Source organism: Sorghum bicolor, chromosome 4 (assembly GCF_000003195.3).
Source record: "Sorghum bicolor cultivar BTx623 chromosome 4, Sorghum_bicolor_NCBIv3, whole genome shotgun sequence".
Classification (NCBI taxonomy): Eukaryota; Viridiplantae; Streptophyta; class Magnoliopsida; order Poales; family Poaceae; genus Sorghum; species Sorghum bicolor.
The window spans coordinates 59,447,324-59,468,089 of NC_012873.2; the positions used below are offsets into that span (position 1 = coordinate 59,447,324).

The 20,766-nt window shown below is 44.3% G+C and overlaps 3 protein-coding genes across 3 annotated transcripts; 1 reads left to right on the top strand and 2 right to left on the bottom strand.

Moving 5' to 3' along the window:
- LOC8075747 (E3 ubiquitin protein ligase RIE1) lies at positions 741 to 3,237 on the top strand. Its single transcript, XM_002452547.2, has 5 exons — positions 741 to 1,358; positions 1,519 to 1,638; positions 1,942 to 2,074; positions 2,173 to 2,331; positions 2,649 to 3,237. Exons 1-5 carry the CDS (start codon positions 832 to 834, stop codon positions 2,808 to 2,810), a joined length of 1,101 nt encoding a protein of 366 aa, XP_002452592.1. The 5' UTR covers positions 741 to 831; the 3' UTR covers positions 2,811 to 3,237.
- LOC8075748 (putative pentatricopeptide repeat-containing protein At1g69350, mitochondrial) lies at positions 3,861 to 5,774 on the bottom strand. The gene has a single exon (XM_002454277.1). It carries the CDS (start codon positions 5,772 to 5,774, stop codon positions 3,861 to 3,863), a length of 1,914 nt encoding a protein of 637 aa, XP_002454322.1.
- On the bottom strand, positions 6,351 to 10,298 carry LOC8068615 (ankyrin repeat-containing protein At2g01680). The gene is made up of 3 exons (XM_002454278.2): positions 9,838 to 10,298; positions 8,704 to 9,113; positions 6,351 to 7,433 (listed from the first exon to the last, which is right to left on the bottom strand). The coding sequence occupies exons 1-3, from the start codon at positions 10,130 to 10,132 to the stop codon at positions 6,549 to 6,551; spliced, it is 1,590 nt and encodes a 529-aa protein (XP_002454323.1). The 5' UTR covers positions 10,133 to 10,298; the 3' UTR covers positions 6,351 to 6,548.

Sequence of the window (20,766 nt, forward strand, 5' to 3'; positions counted from 1 at the left end):
TGCGGTTAGTGGGTTTGTAATGGCTAATGATAGTACTTACAGAAAATTACGCCACTATCCATACTATCATATATTCATATAGATGTAGGAGTGTATAGTTCTAGTTCTATACTTCAAGCAGTTTGGTATCTGTAATTTGGTTTCCATCCCAAGAAAGTTCAGACTACTACTACTACTAGCATTGTACCTTTGCTGGGCTGGCTGAATGATGCACAATGGCAGCCGTAGGCAGTAGCAGAGATCAATGTGAACTTTCGCTTTCAAATTCAAAGTTGCAGTAGTACAGCCAACAGCCCTTCCACGAGCAACGACGCAAGTCGGGCTGCAAAAGCAAAACTGATGGCTGCCATGTTCCCTAGGAACCTTTTTTTTTTTAATAAAGCTCCCAGGAACAAGTTTTAGTGCTGCAGTTAAGATGCCACTTGTGAATTCTGATCAATGGTACTAGTATCACGTTAACAATGAGAGATTGATCTGAAATCTACAAACGTGGTTGAAGTCATTCTAGATAAAAATAGCACGGAGAGAACCTCCTGAGTTCTGACAGGCTGACACGAATAATCGCAAAAAAAGAAGAAGAAGAAGACAGGGTGACACGAACACCATTGCGTAGAGTCTGCCGGCTACAGCCCGAACTGTATTAGGCCCAGCCCATTGCGACATGCTCCGCCGTCATGCGATCTGTTCAGCTGATTGAACCCGGCCCAAAACAACCAGAAGCCAAGCTTGGAATTGGAAGCGTAGAGAAGCGAGAGACTCGTGTTGTGGAGGAGTGGAGCTGGCAGCCGAAGAGACCCCGAGAGAGAGACCGGGCTAGGTGTGGTGACCCAAATGGAGGCGGCCGCCACGTCGCCGTCGCCGGAGCAGCCGCTGCTCCGGCCCCCATCCCCGCCGCCGAATCCCCGCGCCGACGCCAGGTCCGGCACCCCGGCTTCGCCTTCTCCCTCCGCGGCGAGGCCGAGCCGCCTCGCGGCGCTCATCGGGCGCGCGGCGGGGCGGCGCGGGCCCTCGATGCTGGTGCGCGAGACGGCGGCGCTGCAGCTGCAGCGGAGGCGCGCGGACTGGGCGCACTCCCGCCCCGTCGTCGCGCTCGACATCGCCTGGAACGTCGCCTTCGCCGCCGCCGCGGCCGCCGTGCTCGCGTCCTCCGCCGAGGAGAGCCCCGTCAAGCCGCTCCGCCTGTGGCTCGTCGGTTACGCCGCCCAGTGCCTGGTGCACGTCGGGCTCGTCTGCGCCGACACCCGCCGCGGGACGCGGCGCGCCCGGGGCTCCGCATCCGACGTCGAGTCTGCCGGCGCAGGGACGGACAGCTCGGACGCCGACAGCGAAGATGACGAAAGGGCGGAAGGGAGGAGCAGGTGGGGCGCGATCTAAACCTCAGCCTCTTGTGTTCTGTGATGTGCTGGGATTAGGATTAGGGTTTATGCAATGGACACGAAACCATTGCTTCCTTATGTGTGTGTGTGTGTGTGTGTTGACTTTCTTAACTGTTCTTCGTTATTTGGCTTACGCTCACAGCCGTACAAGTCGTTGCGAGACGATGAACACGTTGATATCATTTCTGTGGTGGATCATTGGATTCTACTGGCTAGTGTCAGGTGGGGAGGTGCTCGAGTATGGCGCTCCAAGGCTGTATTGGTACGTTACCTTCATTTTTCTTGCATCTTGATTCTCCAATGATAACATGCAATTAGTTTGGTTGATTATACCAAGGTTTGAATGAAAATGCCATACTGGATGTTCATTAGAATACACGGAGTGCAATATATATCTTATGATGAAAGGTCTAAAAGCCGTTAAATATGTATCTAAGCTGCTTTGTTTCCATTTCAAATACTTTTCAGTCAATACATGCATCTATATTTTTCCATAATTAAGATGTGAGCTGTTCTACTTGTCATCCTAAATTCCTAACTACCTGCTTTGCAATTCATTCTGCAGGTTAACCGTTGTGTTTCTGGCCTTTGATGTGTTTTTCGCTGTGTTTTGTGTTGCTGTGGCCTGTTTCATTGGGATTGCGCTGTGTTGCTGCTTACCCTGTGTCATTGCTATTCTGTATGCTCTGGCTGGCCAGGTAAGATCAATGAACTCTGATCTCAAGAAAAGTAGTTGTATCTGTGCTGTTTCCATATGTTATCAGAGTCCTTAGTTCCTTTCATATTAAATATGTAGGAGGGTGCATCAGATGCAGATATTAGTGTTCTTCCAAGGTATAGATTTTCTGATCCTAGTGAGGATGGTGAGAAGGGGACTGATGAAGGTCTGATGATCCCCATCCTGAATAATAGTGGAGTTTCAACAAGTGAGCGCATTCTACTTCGTGAGGATGCTGTAAGAACTTTTGTTCCATGCTATATCTGTATTCTTTCAATGTCTTTTGCACTATGTTATGATCTTTCTATGCCTATTAACTATTAAGACACGTCCCAATTTTTTCCAAAAAAGGAGCATAATGTTTATGTTGGCATTTTGTAAGGCATCAGTGTGCTGTAAATTTTGCTTACCCTTTGTCCATATTGGCATGCCAGAACAAAATTTCCGACAATACGTTTTTTTGGCTAATTCTTCAGTTGACAAACAGATTGAACAATGCTTATGTTTTTCGACGTTTCTCTTGTACTTCGCTGACAGATCCTTTGTTCCTTCAGGAATGTTGTGTCTGTCTCTCATCATACGAAGATGGAGCTGAGTTATCTGCTCTCCCCTGCAACCATCACTTTCACTGGACTTGTATTACCAAATGGCTGCGGATGAATGCAACATGTCCACTCTGCAAGTATAACATTCTCAAAGGCAGTGACAGTGCATGACAAACTTATGCTGACATAACTTCCGCACAGAGGCTGTGCTCATCATCATCTTCTTTCAAGTGACATTCTCAAAGCAATGCAATGTCTTTGTGATTCTGGTCTGGTTGTATGCTGTTTTAACAGCTGTGTTTTTAAGTGACAGTGATGTGTGTTTTCCTGTTTAGGATGTGGTGATAACCTGTAAATGGATGAGACCTAACTTACAGTTGCGCTTGCTAAATTGCTTGTAAATATCTTTGGAGGACTTGTTTTCTGCGTATGATGGAATCAGAATTGGTGAAATACTTTGTGATTCTGAAATGGTTGTATGCTGTTTTAACAGCTGTGTTTTTAAGTGACAGTGATGTGTGTTCTCCTGTTTAGGATGTGGTGACAACCTGTAAATGGATGAAACCTTAACTTACAGTTGCCCTTGGCCCCTTGCTAATATTGCTTGTAAATATCTTTATAGTTGTTTTCTGCGTTTGATGGAATTGGAATTGGTGAAATACATTGTGATAGGTTCACTGTTCGCAAAATTATTTATGAGCAGCTGGACATTGTAATATTGAAAATGAATAAATGATGCAGCGCTTGCCCATCTAAAAACTCCTCCGCTTTGTTCTCTGGCCTAGATAACATTGCTGAGGAGTTCAGACAATATAAGAACTATAACAGGTTCGGATGGTACCACGACCTTTGATTTGATAAATATTTTAGAACTAATGAATTAAGAAGCTGACCTAGAACGTAGATAAATATAATCACATTCAAATCTAAAAAGAAAAAGAAACAGGTGCTCGGAAACACCTGTTAACCAGTATGAACACAGAACTTGATAAACAGTACTGGTGAAAATATACTTTTCTTTCCTCATGCTTTTGTTGCTGAAGATGATGCCTTATCTCTTAGAACAGTTACAAGACAACATACATGTCACTGATGTTAGTGATAAAAAATAAACTAAAAACTACTAATTCTTGCTTACACCCAACAAAGTATCTGCATCTAAGATATCTATCCACAGTATCTCACATATTCAGACTCTAGTGCATAATGAGCCATTCTTTGTCAGATCAAGTAGTCGTCTCCATAAACCTTGAAAAATGCTTCATAAACATGAGAATTCCTCTCTCTGATCAAAGTGCAAACATTGTGCGCATCCCGCCATCGTTTACACTTGAAGTACATATGAACAAGCAAAGTCTGTAATACAACATTCATTTCAGAACTTGTCTTGATGAGACGAGCATGTATCTGCCTTCCATAACGCAAAAGCCCTTGGAAGCGGCACAGGTTTAGAAGACCTGCTAAAGTGTAATGGTCAGGCCTAACACATGCCATCTCCATCTGACGGTAAATGTTTATCGTGGCAACAGGCTGTCCATCACCCACGTAACCTGAAAGCAATGTGTTCCATGATATCAAGTTCCGCTCATTCATCCTGAGAAACAGTAACTGAGAGACTTCAATAGACCCACACTTCGCGTACATATCGATAAGCTCAGTTTCCAGTACTACATTCATCTGGTTTATGACCCTTATGGCATGGCCATGAATTTGCCTCCCATACTCTCTGTACCTTCTGTCACCACAGAGCCTCAGAAGGTTCGCAAAGGTATGTTGGTTAGACTTTATATTTGCGGACTCCATTTGTCGAAAAGTGTCAAGTGCTGAATCAACTCGCCCATTTTCAACAAACCCAGACAAGAGTGCATCCCATGAAACATAATTTCTCTCATCCATCCTGTCAAATACCAATCGAGCAAGATCCATGTAGCCGCATTTACTATACATGTCAAGAAGTGCAGTGCCCTGGATGACTTCAGTATCTAACGCTCTTCTAATCAAATAGCCATGAAATGCACGACCACTGTCTATGTCAGCCAAGTGGGCACATGCTGCAACTCCACTGCCAAGAGTGAAACGATCAATAGTGAAACCAGACTCCTGCATCTGAACGATCATTTCTAGCACCTCTTCACAAAGTCCAAGACGAACATAGCTTGAGATGATCGTATTCCAACTCACTTGATCCCTGCTGATCGCTGTGTCAAACACCCTCCGGCAACTCTCCATGCTGCCGCATTTTCCATACATATCAATGAGGCAGTTCCACACGGTGGCATTCCTTCCAAATCCAAGGACAACTGCCATCGTGTGCATCTGCTTCCCTCGGACCAGGCAGCCCAATGCACCGCATGCTTGAATTGCCATAACAAGAACAGAAACATTTGGAAGCAAGCCCGAACACTGCATGGCTGAGAATGCATCCCAGGCTTTGTCCCACTGAGAAGAACGGGCATAGCCGCCAATGATCACGCTCCAAGAGACCACATTGGGCTGGCTTATATCATTGAACACCTTACTGGCATCATCTACCAAGCCAAAATCAATATATGCAGCAGCCAACGCAGTGCCTACGACCACATGCTGACACAACGAGCAGTTGATGACCAGACCGTGCACGGCTTGGAGCATCCTTCTGTCCCATAGGCAGGCACAAGCTCTGAACACACTCGGTAGCACAAACCTGTTCACCGGGACCCCCTCCCTCCGCATACTGCAGAAGAGCTCGACGACCTCCGCATGCCGACCAGCGTGCGCCAGTGCCACGAAGTCCGCGCTCTCGCTCTTCCCGCCGCCCTCATGAGGATCACGTCCGCTTGCTCTCTGGCCGCCCGTCCGAAGCCTTTCGTCCAACAGGTTACCTGCGCTCGAAATCTTCGTGGTGCTCCTGTCAGGCATTCTGTCCAACAGGTTAGGTGGGTTCACTCGGCCGGGGTTCTGGGTGGTTCTTGTGATGGGCAGCGTGATGAGTTCTCGCTGCAAGGTAGCCGCGGAGGCGGCGATGCACCGGAGAAGGTGGCGGGGCTGGCAACGGCGCCGGCGGCCAAGGTCCCATTCGAGGCGGGTGGGTTGATTGGGATCGGGGCAAGGGGGAGGGAGCCCCGGAGGATAAGGGCGCAGGAGACAAGTGGTCATATCCGTTACTGTTTGGCTATGAGCAGCACGAAGCCGCGAGTCCCGACTACAAGTAGCGTACTCGCTCAGCTCCAAATTATCAACTTCCAAAGTTCATCTGAGTCAAACTACTTTAAATTTAATTAAGTTTATAAAAAACACTAATATTTACTTTATCAAATTAGTATCATTAGAGATATTATGAAATATAAAGATCGTGTAGAGGTTAAAGTGGATGCGGCATCTTTGTAATTATCCTTTAATCAAATTATGGGTATTCTATGTATAAAGGTTAGACAACTACTCTGTACATTTGATAATTCAAAGAACTTTGGTAGATGCCTTGAATTCTAGTACTACTTGCAGCGTGTTTAGGACAGGACAAATGAACTAGGTTTAGATCATTTTTCTTGTCATATACATCAAGTAATCTTCGCTTGAGAGTGCACATATTTTTACATGCCCTGGATAATTTCGTTTCCTAAGTATGCCTTTTTTTTACATTCCATTTTTGTTTGAAGGGGAATTTATATGTCACAACGTATAGCCAATTCACAAGCGGCAACAGTTTCACGCATGCTCAGTATACGGATAACATGGTCATAACACTTGCGCATTCCAGTAGGTGCAGCTCTTCATTCTTAGATAATATACACGAGGAGAAAGGTCTAATTGCAGTTCCTCGCCAGATCTAAAAGCCCAAAACAGCTAGACCGAATATATACATGAACCATTTGTACTCTGACTCTCCCAATTGTCTCTTCTCAATGCAAGAGTAGCTACTGTTACACCTTCCTACAGGGCATAGATCTTCTTCTCATGATCAGAGAAGGCTTCTAGATCTGAAAAACCATCATGGAGTGACCAGGAGAAGGACTTGCTGCCACTTGCCCTCTTGATGCGGCGCTGTCTGTCTTCGCCAAACTTGAACCGTGGGCGCAACAGCAGATAGGCTAGGAACAGGAGGGTTCCAATCATGATCGGTCCTCCTATGGCTGATACTGTGAAGGCCATCCACGCATGCTGCGGGCCAACTACAACATAGGCCAGCGAGATAAAAGCCGCACCTGTGCTAAGGCATGCCGTCCACATGAGCTTATTTACGATCTTGATAATTTGCTTCTGGGCACCAGTTTCCCAGGCAACCAAGGTGATCTGCACAACGACCACCGCGAGAGAAATGAAGAGAGCAGTGGCATTCAGAAGGCAGAAGAGCCGAAAACCAGTAAGCTTGGCTATGTGAGCCTCACCAATGTCTCCCCCACTATTCACATCTTGGAAGTATTGACCTGGCAAATTGAATATGGCAACGAAGGCAATGGAGGCAATCAGGGTTGCTACCATGGTGACTGAATTTATAGTGTTCTGAATAGCTTCTCTATGCAGTTTCTGCAATTCTTTGCGAATCCCGGTCACTCGTTTATTGGTCTTAGCATTCTCGCTAAGCTGTGCCTGCACATTGTGCTTGATATCACTCACAGTTCTCCTCAGTTCTGATGCCTCATCAATTTTCCCCACATTTCTGGCATTCTTTGCACCAGCCTCTGTCAGCCACTCTATTATTTCCGTTTTGGACTCACCATAAGGAACTTTGTCAGCCAAATCCATAGCTGTTTCATTTTGACTATTGATAGCATTAACTTCAAGTGTTTCATCATAGCTAAGAAGAAGCTGTACCATCTGAAAAAAATAGTGACCAGCAAAGTAAAATAAACTTGGCAAGTCAAAGCGAAGCATGCTTGGAATCAAGTACGAACAATGCCCACAAATAATATAAACATATGATCAGAGTTTGAGTAAGGTAACTTAGAATGCTAATTTCTGTCTCATCATTAGATTATATTTAGTCTAGCTTCCATACAGACTTAAAACTTAAATACTATAAAAAGAAAAGAAACCCATCATTCTGCGAGTTTGTGGATGCCTATTTCGGATCTTCCTTTAATACTCAAGCTTCATTTATATAATATTTTAAGGCCTATGTGGAGTGGGCTGGACTGCTAGAATAGTGTGTTGAGAAGTCAGCCACACTTCCACAATAGTGATACCATAATGTTAGCATCCAGATACATTCCTGCGCCTTTGCAACGACTTAGTAAGACTAGTGGCAGACAGTAAACAGCAGCAGCAACTAATGTCTTTATAGTGCCCAATATAAGATGCTTATGCGTTCTTAAATATATGGTTGCACTTTCTATAGATTCTCTGCTACACTAAGAAACCACCATTGCTTATGTACGGCATGTTTTCACATTGAGAATTTTTGGGAAAAAAAATACTGCTGCAAAATTCAAACATCTTTTTTAAAGAAAGAATACAACTGTTGGGCCCTCTAGGCTCTAACAAAGAGAAAATTGAGTTTCTGGCTCCACCCCTGAAAACTGAGCATGACATTCTAAAGGCTCTAATTCATATATTACTCTATAAAAATATTATATTTACATTTCGTATGTTGTGTCTAACAGATGCATAATATGATTGCTCTTGGGTTACCCTCTGCAGATCTCCATGTACTGGTATCCTCTCAAAGATATAAAAAGATCAGAAGTCCTATCACCCGGCATGCACATCATGTCAATATTTCTGATCTTCAAATGCTTATTCAAAATTATTGTGTGCACCTCATCTCATATCAGTCTTAGGCTCTAAATATTCACAACAAGATATAACTTTTGAAGTCTTTACATTGATGGTGCCACAAACTCTACCAATTAGAATTGGAGTTGAAACTTGCAACTAGACAGTATATTCTATACTGTACACGCCAACCAACGAGCGAGCAAACAACAGCGTGGTCATGAAGTAGCAAGCTGGGGGGGGGGGGGGGGCTTTTCAAAAGTGAGGGCAAATAAATAACAAATTGGTTACACACTTAAACCATGCCTTACAGATATAACAGTGCTACTAAAATAGCAAACTACTTGTAGAAGACCCTTGCAAAGAACCATACCTGGGGCCTCCATTTCCGTGTAGCTATGTGCAAGGCAGTATTTCCTTTCTTGTCACGCACATTGAGAATGGAAACATCAGCCATCAGTAACTCTTCCACTACATCTGTATTTTTCCCCTTCACAGCCATGTGAAGGGCAGTTTGTCCCTTCCTATCCTTGATCGGAACGATTCCTGGATCCCTCTCTATGAGTGCTTTGACAATACGATGGTATCCAATTCTTGCGGCAGTATGTAGTGATGTCTTCCCATTTTTCCGCACAATCCTTATGCAGCTATCATCAGTGTCCAGTATAGCATTTACCACATCCAAGTGATCCTTGACAGCAGCGGAGTAGAGGGGACTAGTGTTGGAGGAGTCACAGACTGAGCAAAGCCCTGGCCACCGCCCCAAGAACTCTTTCACAACCCCTGTCACCAATTTTCAAGTCACCCATAAGTTACTTTGATAAAGGACGGGTGATAAAGAATAGACTGGCTACATTTCATACGATATTGTTCATGATACATGAAAATCCAATGTATCCTTGGCTTGTGTAACTCAGGATGGATATACTATGAAGATTTGAATAGTATTAGCTTCATATTAAAATTATCAGTACTAGCCTATGCAGCACAGTTAGCATTTTATCATGACAACAATATGTATTACTCTACTATCAGTCTATTTACCACAAGAGAAGCGCATAGGATTCCTTGCTAAAGTGTTATGGTAGTAGCCTCATCACTGGTGAATTTAAAGTACTAGCTGACAGTGGATCAGCTTAAAACACCCAGAAACAGTTGTACTGTGCATAGGATCACCCGCAAAAGTTTCTATTTCCCCTTTGTAAACTGAAGTACAGAACTTGAAAATTTCCCATCTACAGCCCGCGCAATCACTGCCAACAGCTTGAGCTTCGAAGCTTCGGATGTCAAATTCCAGCCTAGACCAGTTGAATGATGCAAGGGTCAAGCCTATCAAGTATCACCTGAAGACAACAAAGAGTCCTACCAGCCCCGTCCATAAAAGGCAAATGAATCCCCGCTGATAACCTACTTATACTGTACAATAATTCCCAATTCACTGGACCCGAGCCATCAATCCGCTCCCATAACACCAACACACAAAAAGGGGGATCGAAGGGGAGCTCACCGGTATGGCCCTGCTTGGCGGCGACATGGAAGGCGTCGAGGTCGAGGCGTGAGCGGACGGTGGCGGCCTCGAAGTCGTAGAGCGGGAGGAGGAGGCGCACGACCTCCTCGCTGCCGGCCTCCGCGGCGACGTACAGCGCGGTCTCTCCGGCGTCCGTCTGCGCGGCGGCGAGCGCGGCCAGGGAGGTGCCCGAGCCCGGCGCCTCGGCGTCGGCCAGGAGCGCGCGGACGGCGGCCGCGTCGGCGGATCGGACGGCGGCGAAGAGCGCCTGGTGCGAGAGCGGGGGGAGATCCATCGGGGGTTCGGCTCCGGCTCCGGCGCCGCGTGGGCGTGGTGTTGCCGCCGCTGTCACTCCACTGCCTGATTGATGGGTGCGGTGCGGTAAAGGTGTAGTGGACCTGGCGGCGGTGGTGGTGGTGGTGTGGACTCGGTTTGCTTTGCTGGGCACTGAGGTGCTTTGCTATTCGGCTACTCCTATTTCCTTTCTCCGCAGGATATCAGCAAGGCCTTGTTTTTCACCCAAAAAATCAAAAAAAATTTTAAGATTCCTGTCACGTCGAATTTTACGATACATGTATAAAATATTAAATATAGACAAAAACTAAAAGTAATTATACAGTTTGTCTGTAAATACGAGACGAATCTTTTAACCCTAGTTAATTTATGATTGGATAATATTTACCACAAACAAACGAAATTGCTAAATCAAAAAAAATTTACATTTAAACAAGGCCCAAATGGGCGAGAAAGCGAAGGGAGCGGTACGCGGCAGGGAGCCAGGAACCAACACACCCGGTGGACGAACGGGACGGGCACCGAACGACGATGCGTTCCATTCCATGGGCATTATTCGCACTCGCACCTTGTTTTGTTGCAGCGACTCAGCGAGACTGCGAGATAGATTCCCGGTGTTTTCATCGAACAAGAATTATGTTCGTTCAGTGCTGGTATTGGCAGTTGACTATTGGAGTTTACACAAATATGCCACCTTTAAACTTCCCTGGTCTTAGTACATAAGTTCAAATAAATATACTATCAAGATATGTATCTGGAAAATTTAATTAACCTAAATTGATGTTGGACCTATAATTTGGGAACACATAGTACTCAAAGAGTTGTTAGCTGCTTCATCGAGCTCAACCAAATTTTGTCATGCAAAATCCCCACCAAATCTAATTATCTAAGGAGCTGCAACAATTCGCCAGTGACGGTGGCCTTTGCTCAACATGAACAAGGACTTCAGCATGGTCACGGATGTGGACATGGATTCCAGAGTTGCGGGGACGAACAAGCAACCATGTGCCATCGTTGAAACTTGTTCTGCTCCGGAGCACATTCAAAATCTTTAGCTAATCATTTTTGCTGCTAATACCAATGTTATTTCATGGCTGCAAAGTAATGACCGATAAGCTCAAGCGAATAGAGACAACCATCAAGATTACCGTAATCAAAACCTAGGACATGAGACTATACACACAGATAAGCCCGGGGCCACAAGCCATGCTAGCCACGACGAGAATAACAGGGGTGTTTAGTTGTTGGATGAGGCTTGCATCATCATCATGATAGAGGAGATATAGGTTGAGTGTAAACACATTTTAGAAAAAATGTTTGGTAGGGTGAGGGAAGGGTTATATGGATGGATATAAAAAACTTAAGATGTTGTTTGGTTACCTACATAAGCAGATATAACTTAGTCTAGCCTATGAGACTGAGATGTAGGTCACCACCATTGTCCAGTATCCATCGGGTCTCGCTCAAAAGTAAAGCTCGTTTTAGGCTATACTGCTAGACTACATTCGCCCATGCGGGCAATGTAGCGCATACAACCAACCAAACAATGGGGCTCAAGGTCAAACTGCACCAAAGGTGAAGCTATGAATTTAGCAAAACAAAGATCTAAACCAATCACATAGTTTTCTACAGTAGCAACAATCATCTATATTACACTATATATGAAACAAATGGGTACTATGCCATGATCCAACTTTTTAGGCCATATTTTAAAGTTGTAAATTGCATATAATCCAAGATTTCTAAACACAAGCCATTAAAAGAGGTCCTTTAGTTAGAATTATGAAGAGGAGAGGAGCAGCATGTTACAACTTCTGAGTTTATGGAGAGGAAAGGAGCAACAATCCTTTTTGGTTTTATGAATAATTATTTATTTGAGATAGATGGTAGTATCACTAATTGATTTCAATTTGTTATCACACAAGAAACAAGAGGCAAAACTGATTATTCTTAAAAACATGAACGAGATTTTTTAAAGCCGGTGAATAGAAAAAACAAACAAAGAATCGAACGGATGGCCATGTGACGTCATTGTACGCAGTTTTTTTTTGACAACAAACACATATATATTATATTATCACAACAACCATTTTACGTAAAGGCCCTCAAAAGAAGACCAAATTACAACTAAGTCCTGCTTGAGGACACCAACAACTCCAACGGCGATGGTGAAGACAGATCCATCGGCGAGGGGTCGCAGGGGCGTCAAAGACACATGCACCCAGGTGGATGACCTTGCAAAGCACAGGTTGAAGATGGGACGAAAGAGCTTGTGTTGAATAAGCACGCCGAGAGCCGAAAGATTCGATTGAAGACTTCGTTAGCGATTGAAGAAGCTCAGGTCCAGATCCCAGGTGAAGACTGAGTAGTCGTACCACCACCACCAGAGGAGCATGGCGCTCAGGTCCAGATCCCAGGTGAAGACTGAGTAGTCATACCACCACCACCAGAGGAGCAGCCATGCATAAACAGGGAGCATCAGAACCAGCGGCTGTTATGGAGAGACGGATGTTTACGACGGAGGTAGTGGAGTGAAGGGCTACATAACTCGTCGGTGGAGGTGGAGATCTGCAGAGAGGAAAGGGGAGAAATGATTTTATTCTATTACCACTAACCTTGGTTGCGCCGGCGATGGAGACGACCATGGTGTTCATGGCAGCCACAGCGACAACAATGAATCCAGAACAGAAAAACCACAACGGGAGAACTCTCAGACAAACTATAGGTACTAAATACAAACTACTAGACTGGGCCCCTCACCCAGCCCTCTCCGCCGAGCTCGCTAGAGACGGGAGGGAGGGGCCGATGGGGCTCCGCTCGGTGTGCTCTGAGAAGAGAAAGTCAAGTTAGAGTTGGCCTATGGTCCATTGTTATTGTACGCAGTTAGGGCGCCTGTCTCCTATTCCTACGGTGTGTGGACTCTACGTGTCGTTCTTTACAAAAACTTTTTGGTTTTGGATACGGTAGCACTTTCGTTTCTATTTAATAATTATTGTTCAACCGTGGACTAAGCTCAAAAGATTTGCCTTACAAATTACAGACAAACTTTATAATTAGTTACTTTTATTTATATTTAATGCTCTACGCACGTGCCGCAAGATTTGATGTAATAAGAAATCTTGAAAAGTTTTTAGATTTTGGGTGCAACTAAACAAGGCCCTAGCGTCCATGGGTCTAGGGGCAGTCGATAGATGGACGTGCAAGAGACCAAATTGAGGAAGAATCATTTAGTGTTGGTGATCTGGGTGTTATTCTAACTTGAGCTTTATGGCTTTTCTTTCACGTAGATTTCTTATGGAAAAATTCTATTATACCTCCGCAAAAGCTAGTTTTTCCTCTTTGAACTGAAACTAGACATAACTCTGCCCCCATCTTTTCAAACCGAAATATAACCTCCATGGTTGTTTTCGATTTTATGATTCTTCTGTAATTTATTATGGTTTTTTTCAAGATTCAGCCAAAATAAATATAAAAAAGAAAAAAAGAAGAAAAACCACTTAGAGACAGCCTAGAAGATCATATGTCTGGTTTCAAAGATGAAGGAGGACTTGTTTGATTTTCTAGTTCACGGAGGAAAAATCGACTTTTATACGTAGTTGAAGGAGGCAAGGTAGACCTTTTCTATTTTTCAAATCTCAATTATAAATTTTGGCCCAATCATTTGTTGGCCCAAAGTCATGGTTCTACCATCGTCTTCTACCTTTGGACAGAGTTAGAACCTCCAGTAGGTGCATCTGTGGAGAAAATTATTAGGAGGGGCTCATGGGACCTCCACAGTCCCAACCATAGTATTGGGGCTCGTGCCCCTCCCGCTCCACCGTTGAATCCGCCCCTAAACCCTACTATCTTTTTCTATTTAGCTTTTCAGCTAGAAGTAAATAGATGTGGTCAAATACATGTTCAAAATGAACAATGATGAGAAAGAAAACAAGCAAAAAAACACCATTATCACCGTAGCCTTGAAAGTTCCACAATGGTTATGTTTTTCGTAGCATATCATCAAATCGTTGTTGACGATGTAGCTAGTCGATATCTGTTATGGCACTTGCTTCTATTAAGGTTACTAGCCAAGTGATCTGCCATTAAATGAAACATTGGTCACTTAGCAGAGTAAAGGACATAAAAAACAAACGCATTTCTACCACTAAACTAATGAATTAGGACAATGACTACCCCATCTCTAAGGGTGAAGGGAGCAACAACTTATGATTTTGTAGTGGGCGTCGAATGAGAATCGTGTACAAGGTACCTTTAATCAAAATGCAACTCATTAGTTTTGTTTACGCAACGGTAAATCAGAATTTAAATCTAGGGGATGTTAGGTTATCTAGAACATCAAAGGTTCTAATGGAAAATTACCAAAGGCAGGGGGGCTAGGCCCCATCCAGATGCCCTCCCTCCATCTTCTCCGTTGGCTGCTCCTGACATGGTCAAGTACTTCGTCAATACAAACCATGGTAGATTCACAGGCTCAGCTGCCACCCCAAGTCCAAGGGATGAACTGTCGGATGGCTTGCAAGCCGCCCGACACATATTTCTGCAGTGGTGTGTGAAAATTGAATGTTTCATCCCATGACAAGGGTGATAGAGAAGAAGTGTGCCATTTGTCATTTCCCGTCCTCTCCTTCATCTCAATCGAGTATCTCACACGCTCTTTTTTTCAACACACTTTGCCACAACACCAAAATAGAGAGGTTGGTAAAAATTGGCTTTATAGCAATGGGCGGTTAGTGCAAGTGGCAACGACTAAAAACTCGACACCATTATGTTGGTGAGTACCTAGTGGCACCCAACACTTCCTAATCCTAAAAGATATAGTTTACCATGTAATCGATCTAGTGCAAACGCATTATGTCAAAATCTAGTAGTGAAGCGTGTGTTCTTTAACTATAATATGCAAAATAATGAAGGCCAATAAATCACATAGCACAAGATAGTATTGGGCTAGTGAGACAAATGTTGAGGAGGAGCTGCCACTAATAGGCTTCGGTTGACTGATGTTGGATTGTAACTAGTTGGCTATTGGTCCTGCCTAGTAGATCCATGGTGGAGCTCTACCAAACAATTTTTTCTCAGCAACAGTGGTATGGCAATCTACGATGAAGCCGTTCCATGATGGATCAAGTGATTCCGATCTGATTTTCAAAGCTGGAACTCTCCTAAATAGGCCCTTAGGATGTGTTTGGTTTGAGGAATCATCATTGCATCGTAAATGAGGTGGTCTATATGAATCCATTTCTTAAATTTGGAGGAATGATCTCGTTCCTTATACTAGCACTAATTATTAGCCTGTGAAGAATGAGTTGATGGTGGATCAACCTGTTTCGTTCTATAAAACCAACTAAAAAAATAGGCAATAATAAATAGACAATGGACTAGTTTATTCCTGAAACCACCCCGTGGTGCGCTCTGGTAGAGCTGTGGCGCCGATGGGCCTCGTTGAGATGCAATCCAGTCCAGCGCAAAAGGTTGCATGCAATGCAATAGAAGACGCCGGGCCCCCGTTCCCCGTCCCCTGTCTTGAGCCCATCTCACCTAGGCCTCTCCCGCGCGCCGCAGCCCACGCGCACCGTCCGTCCACCGGTGACTTGCCCGTGCTCAGCCGCCGCCTCGCCGGCACAGCGGCACTCCGTGTGTCGTGTCTCATGCATGCTCTCAGCCGGCGGCGGCGGTAGGCAGGATCTCAGGACCTCGATGCCGTACGTGCACGAGTTGCTGGGAACGCAGGTGAGTTGCCCAAGGCCCGGCCCGATGAAATGAAAGAGACAGCACAGCGGCACTGAATGATGGTGTCGCGCTCGCGCGGATCGAATGGTTCAAAGTCGCTCAAAGTCAGTACGGGGATGGGCACGGGCAGGCAGCCACCGTTTTCCGGTTCCAGCACCGTCAGCCAGCCGCCCCGTCAGGGGTTGTTGGGACCGACAGACTGCGCCTGGCTCCCCGTAGGAGTACTATAGCACAATACGCGCCTGGCTTCGCCGTTATGCCGTTCGCTGAACATACTCGTCAGTGATCACGAGAAGGAGCACATGCTTGCTGCTGTATTATTGCTTCCAGTTCCACCTCCTGATAGGCTGTGAGATTCCTCAACAAGGGCCACACGTCACGTCCAAAGGAGATTCCATCCAGCGCTCCCTTTCTCATTCTTCCCATGGACAAACACAGGACGTTAAAATCACAGCAGGGAATAAATAAATCCAAGACCAAGACTCCAAGAGCATACTATGGGTCAAGCAAACAAAACCTACACCTACCGCTCCCTCCTCCGATCCCGGCCCGGCCCGGCCCGGCCTGCGGCTGCGGCTGCGGCACCAACCCAGCCATATCGGCCAGCGCGTGCATTTGCATTCCTACCACAGCGTCAAACAACACACAACTAGCCGTAACAGCGACACGTATGGCCCTTATCGTTTTCTCCGCTGAATTCAACTCCACTAAGATTGTACCAACAGTTCCCTCTCGCTCCGTTATTGGCTGCTTTCCTTTGGTTTGGTTTGGTTTGGTTTCCTTCCTCCTCCAATTCACTGACTGGACCAGTGGAAGGGCCGGGACCGACGACGCGACTTCAGGCCAGTTGCAGGCCTGTGAATCCACGACAGGGACGGACGACTGACGACTCTCCTCGCTCGTGATCGACCGCCGGACACGGACACCGCCAGGAATACTGTGAAAAAAAAAAAGGTGCAGCCGATATGAATCGATCAGGATCCTCCTTCTAGACCTGGGCTTTGTTTCAACAAAGTGGTGATTCATGGTACATATACCTCCAAGACAAGAAAAAAGAGTTTGGAAAATCGGGTGGTCCGTATGCCGGGGGGGATCTGGTCCAGCGACGTAGCTTTCAGCTTTGGGAACCTAGCGTACGTAGGCGATGCGTATCTGCATCGGCAACCCTTCCCTGCGCTGTAGTATGCACGAGACGGACGGACGGTGACACCGGCGAGGAGGAAGGCGATGGGTTCGGCGACAGGGATGCTGATTGAGCCTAGTTTCTTTTTTAGTAAAAAAAAAATACTCCACGTACGTGTTCTTCCAACTATAGGCCTTGTTTAGATCCAATTTTGTTTTGGATTTTTACACTACAGTACTTCCGTTTTTATTTGACAAACATTGTCCAATCATAAAGTAACTAGGTTTAAAAGATTTGTCTCGCGATTTATAGGCAAACTGTGCAATTAGTTTTTGTTTTCATCTGTATTTAATGTTTCATGCATATGCCGCAAGATTCGATGTGACAGAGAATCTTTAAAAAAAATTTGGTTTTTGTGTGAACTGAACAAGGTCTAAGAAAAAGTGACCACCTGCGTTCTTAATTTTCTGCTAATTTTCACTTTGAAACTAAAAAAAATGACCAATGTGGCTATGCCTGTTAAAAAGTTCGATTTATGTAGTAATTCAGTCTCATGAAACGCGGCGACGATGCTGATGAAAACAACTGAAACCTCAATGCCTCGGGAGACATTTTTGGTCGTTGACTCCAAGATGAACATATATAGGAGCGCGCCCGCAGGATTATTAGCATTGAAAACTCCATCGATCGATCCAGATGATGATAACATTGTTAACTAACATTATGATATATAATTCATAACAGCACAGCTGTCCTGCCAGCAATCCTATGCAGGGCGGATGGTGCTATACATGAGACTGGATTATTTTTCAGTATCTGTTCCAACTATTCTGGCTCGTTAACGCTGAACAAACTTTTCGATTATGAATAGTGTTTGTTCATAAGAACAAAGCAATATTACCAACAGTTTTTTTTTTATCATGGAATTGATTCGCCAACAGACTTGTATCTGGATCTATGTAATCTAGGCTCTTTTTTTTAACAAAGTCAGATCTCATAATCGCAAAAAAAAAAGGTAAGATCTCATGTATACCTATTTTATGAGGGAATATGAGGGGCAGGTAGTCAGATCTCAGCATTATTCAAGCAGAGCACAACGTTCCAGTTACGCTGCAGAACAAGAACAAAATATAGGTTCATGTGCTGCATACGAATTGCCAAATGCGCAGGAAAAAAAACCCCAAAAGTGTTCATGTGACTCGTGTCGGTGAGGGTATAATTCGGAGGTCGAGATGCATACGTGGCCAGACTTGGACCGTACTAACTTGCAGGCAACGAACGGCCTCTGATCCAGCGCATGCGTGATGGCCTGTCGTCCTGTCCCCATCTTGCGAAGCTCTCCCCACATTTTCAGCCGGTCGTGTGTGAAGATTTCTTTGTTAGCCGAAATCAGCCTGTCAGTGGATTAGCTTTACACAAGCGAGCATATCCAAATATGATAAGTGATAAGGACTACACGGACGGACGGACATGCACATTAATCTGGGCAGAATTGCAGAAACTACAATGCGTGCATCAATCTGTCCTATCGAAATGTTTGTCTGCTTCTGTTGGTTCTGGGAGCCATGCACACTGCAACAAGCTACAGAATGCGGCCACAATACATTCTCTGCGTAGTTTCTAACACTATGCATCCCGTGTGCAATACCAGGCCGATGTTGGAGGCACCATCTAAATTTTAACAAACTAAATTTAGCTGCTAAGGGTCTAAATAGACCCGCTAAAGTTTAGCTATTTTAACCTAGCTAAAGCTAACTAAAATTTAGCTGAGTTTATTAGCTGGAGGATTTAAACACCCTAACTAAAGTTTCGCTAGGAAAACTAAAATTTTAACTAGCTAAACTTTAGTTAGATGGATCCAAATAAGCCCATAATCGTGCATCAGCATCACGGACATAAATAAATATTTGATGCCGTTGAAACCAAAGATGAAAAAAGAAGTCAAGAAACCTAGAAAAAAACAGAGGGAAAGCAACGCCAAAGCAACCCATCTTGTTCCCTGCATGAAGCAAGGAGCTCATTGGCCAGCACAGACGAGATTATTGTTGTCTAATGAACCCAGTTGTGAGCCATGATGCGACGTAGTACTACCAAAGGATGGAGAAGGAGCTGTGTTACTTACGATGAACGCAGTTGCGAGTAATAAGCCCATGTCGTCAGTCAGCGGACGTTAGTTATGCTTCATAATAAGAAGAATAAAATGACTCAGGAAGTCACTGATGAATCCGTCAGCACTGGTTCAGTCCAGTAGCGAGTGACGTCCTTGAGAGATTCATCTAGTCAGGCCGCATTGGCGCATTGCTGCTCGCCGCGTTGGAAACTTGCATTATTGGAATGGGATGGGGATCCACGCACCGGTGCGGGAGTGATTCCGATCCAACCGATTCCCAGAATTGTGGTACACTCAGCTACCATAGATGGCGGAAAGCAAAAGGCGACCACATCGGAAAACGCTACTTGTATATACATAAAAAGAAGAATCATGCAGCGTGATATATAGTAGTTTGTGTGTTCTCCATGGAATCTGATGCCACCTCTGAAATCTGAACTGAATTTCGCGGCGAGAGATAATTTTGGCCATTATTCAAGACCTAATTACTGTGGAATTGTGCTCAATTCCACCGGAATAAAAGCAGGATTACCGTGCTAGTAACAAACCCCACTGCACGCTTCATAATGGAAGTGTCGTATCAACTGCGAAAAGATCGAACGAGACAAAAGGTGAAGTTATTGTTACCCACTATTGGCGTTCTTCTGAACGTACGATGGCGTTACTTTCCGGCTCCTTTGTTGATGAGTGTTCTCTTTCCTTTTTGATGACTTATCAATATGAGCAGCATGGCAGCTGGGCCTTGCAAAGTCAGGGCGTTCATTTTATGCACGTGGCCATTATTGGGTGCTCCACAAAGATACAACTACTCCGTACATGCGTCTCTTTGTGACTGTGAGGACTTGATGATCTGTGCAATAAACTTCGAAGAAACTTCCTATTTCGTAAGGCCCGGTTTAGTTCTAAAAATTTTCAAGATTTTCGATCATATCGAATCTTTAGATGCATACATAAAGCATTAAATATAAACAAAAATAAAGTTAATTGCATTGTTTGTCTATAATTTACTAGACAAATCTTTTGACTAGTTAGTCTATGATTAAACAATAATTGTCAAACACAAACAAAAGTGCTACAATAGCCAAAGCAAACAAATTTCGCGAACTAAACAACCCTAAACCCTAAGGCCTTGTTTAGTTTGCAAAAATTTTTAGGTTTGACTACTGTAGCACTTTTGTTTGTATTTAGCAATTATTGTCCAAGACTAACTAGACTTAAAAGATTTGTCTTATAAATTATAGACAAACTATGCAATTCGTTATTTTTTTTATCTATATTTAGTGCTCCATTCATACGTCCAAAAATTCGATGTGATGGGATATCTTGAAAAATTTTGAAACTAAACAACACCTAAACTTCAGTATACTGTGCACACATATCTTACTCTATGAGCATCTCTAAAAGACTAAGATTAAGTTGTGAAGTTTACCACAAGTGTTTGCTGTCGATGAGCACGTCATCCACCAGCGAAAGAACAAAACACAGTTAATTGCTGAAATAAGTATTAGAAAGACATGAGCGCATCAATCAAGGACTTAAAGTTTGGGTAGACAATTTTTATCATATGTAATCCAACCAGCTATGCTACGCTTAGTTTATATACTCAAGTATTATTTAATTTAATTCGTTCAGAAGGCTAGGTTTGGTGTGATGGTAGAGTATTCCAGCAAAAAGG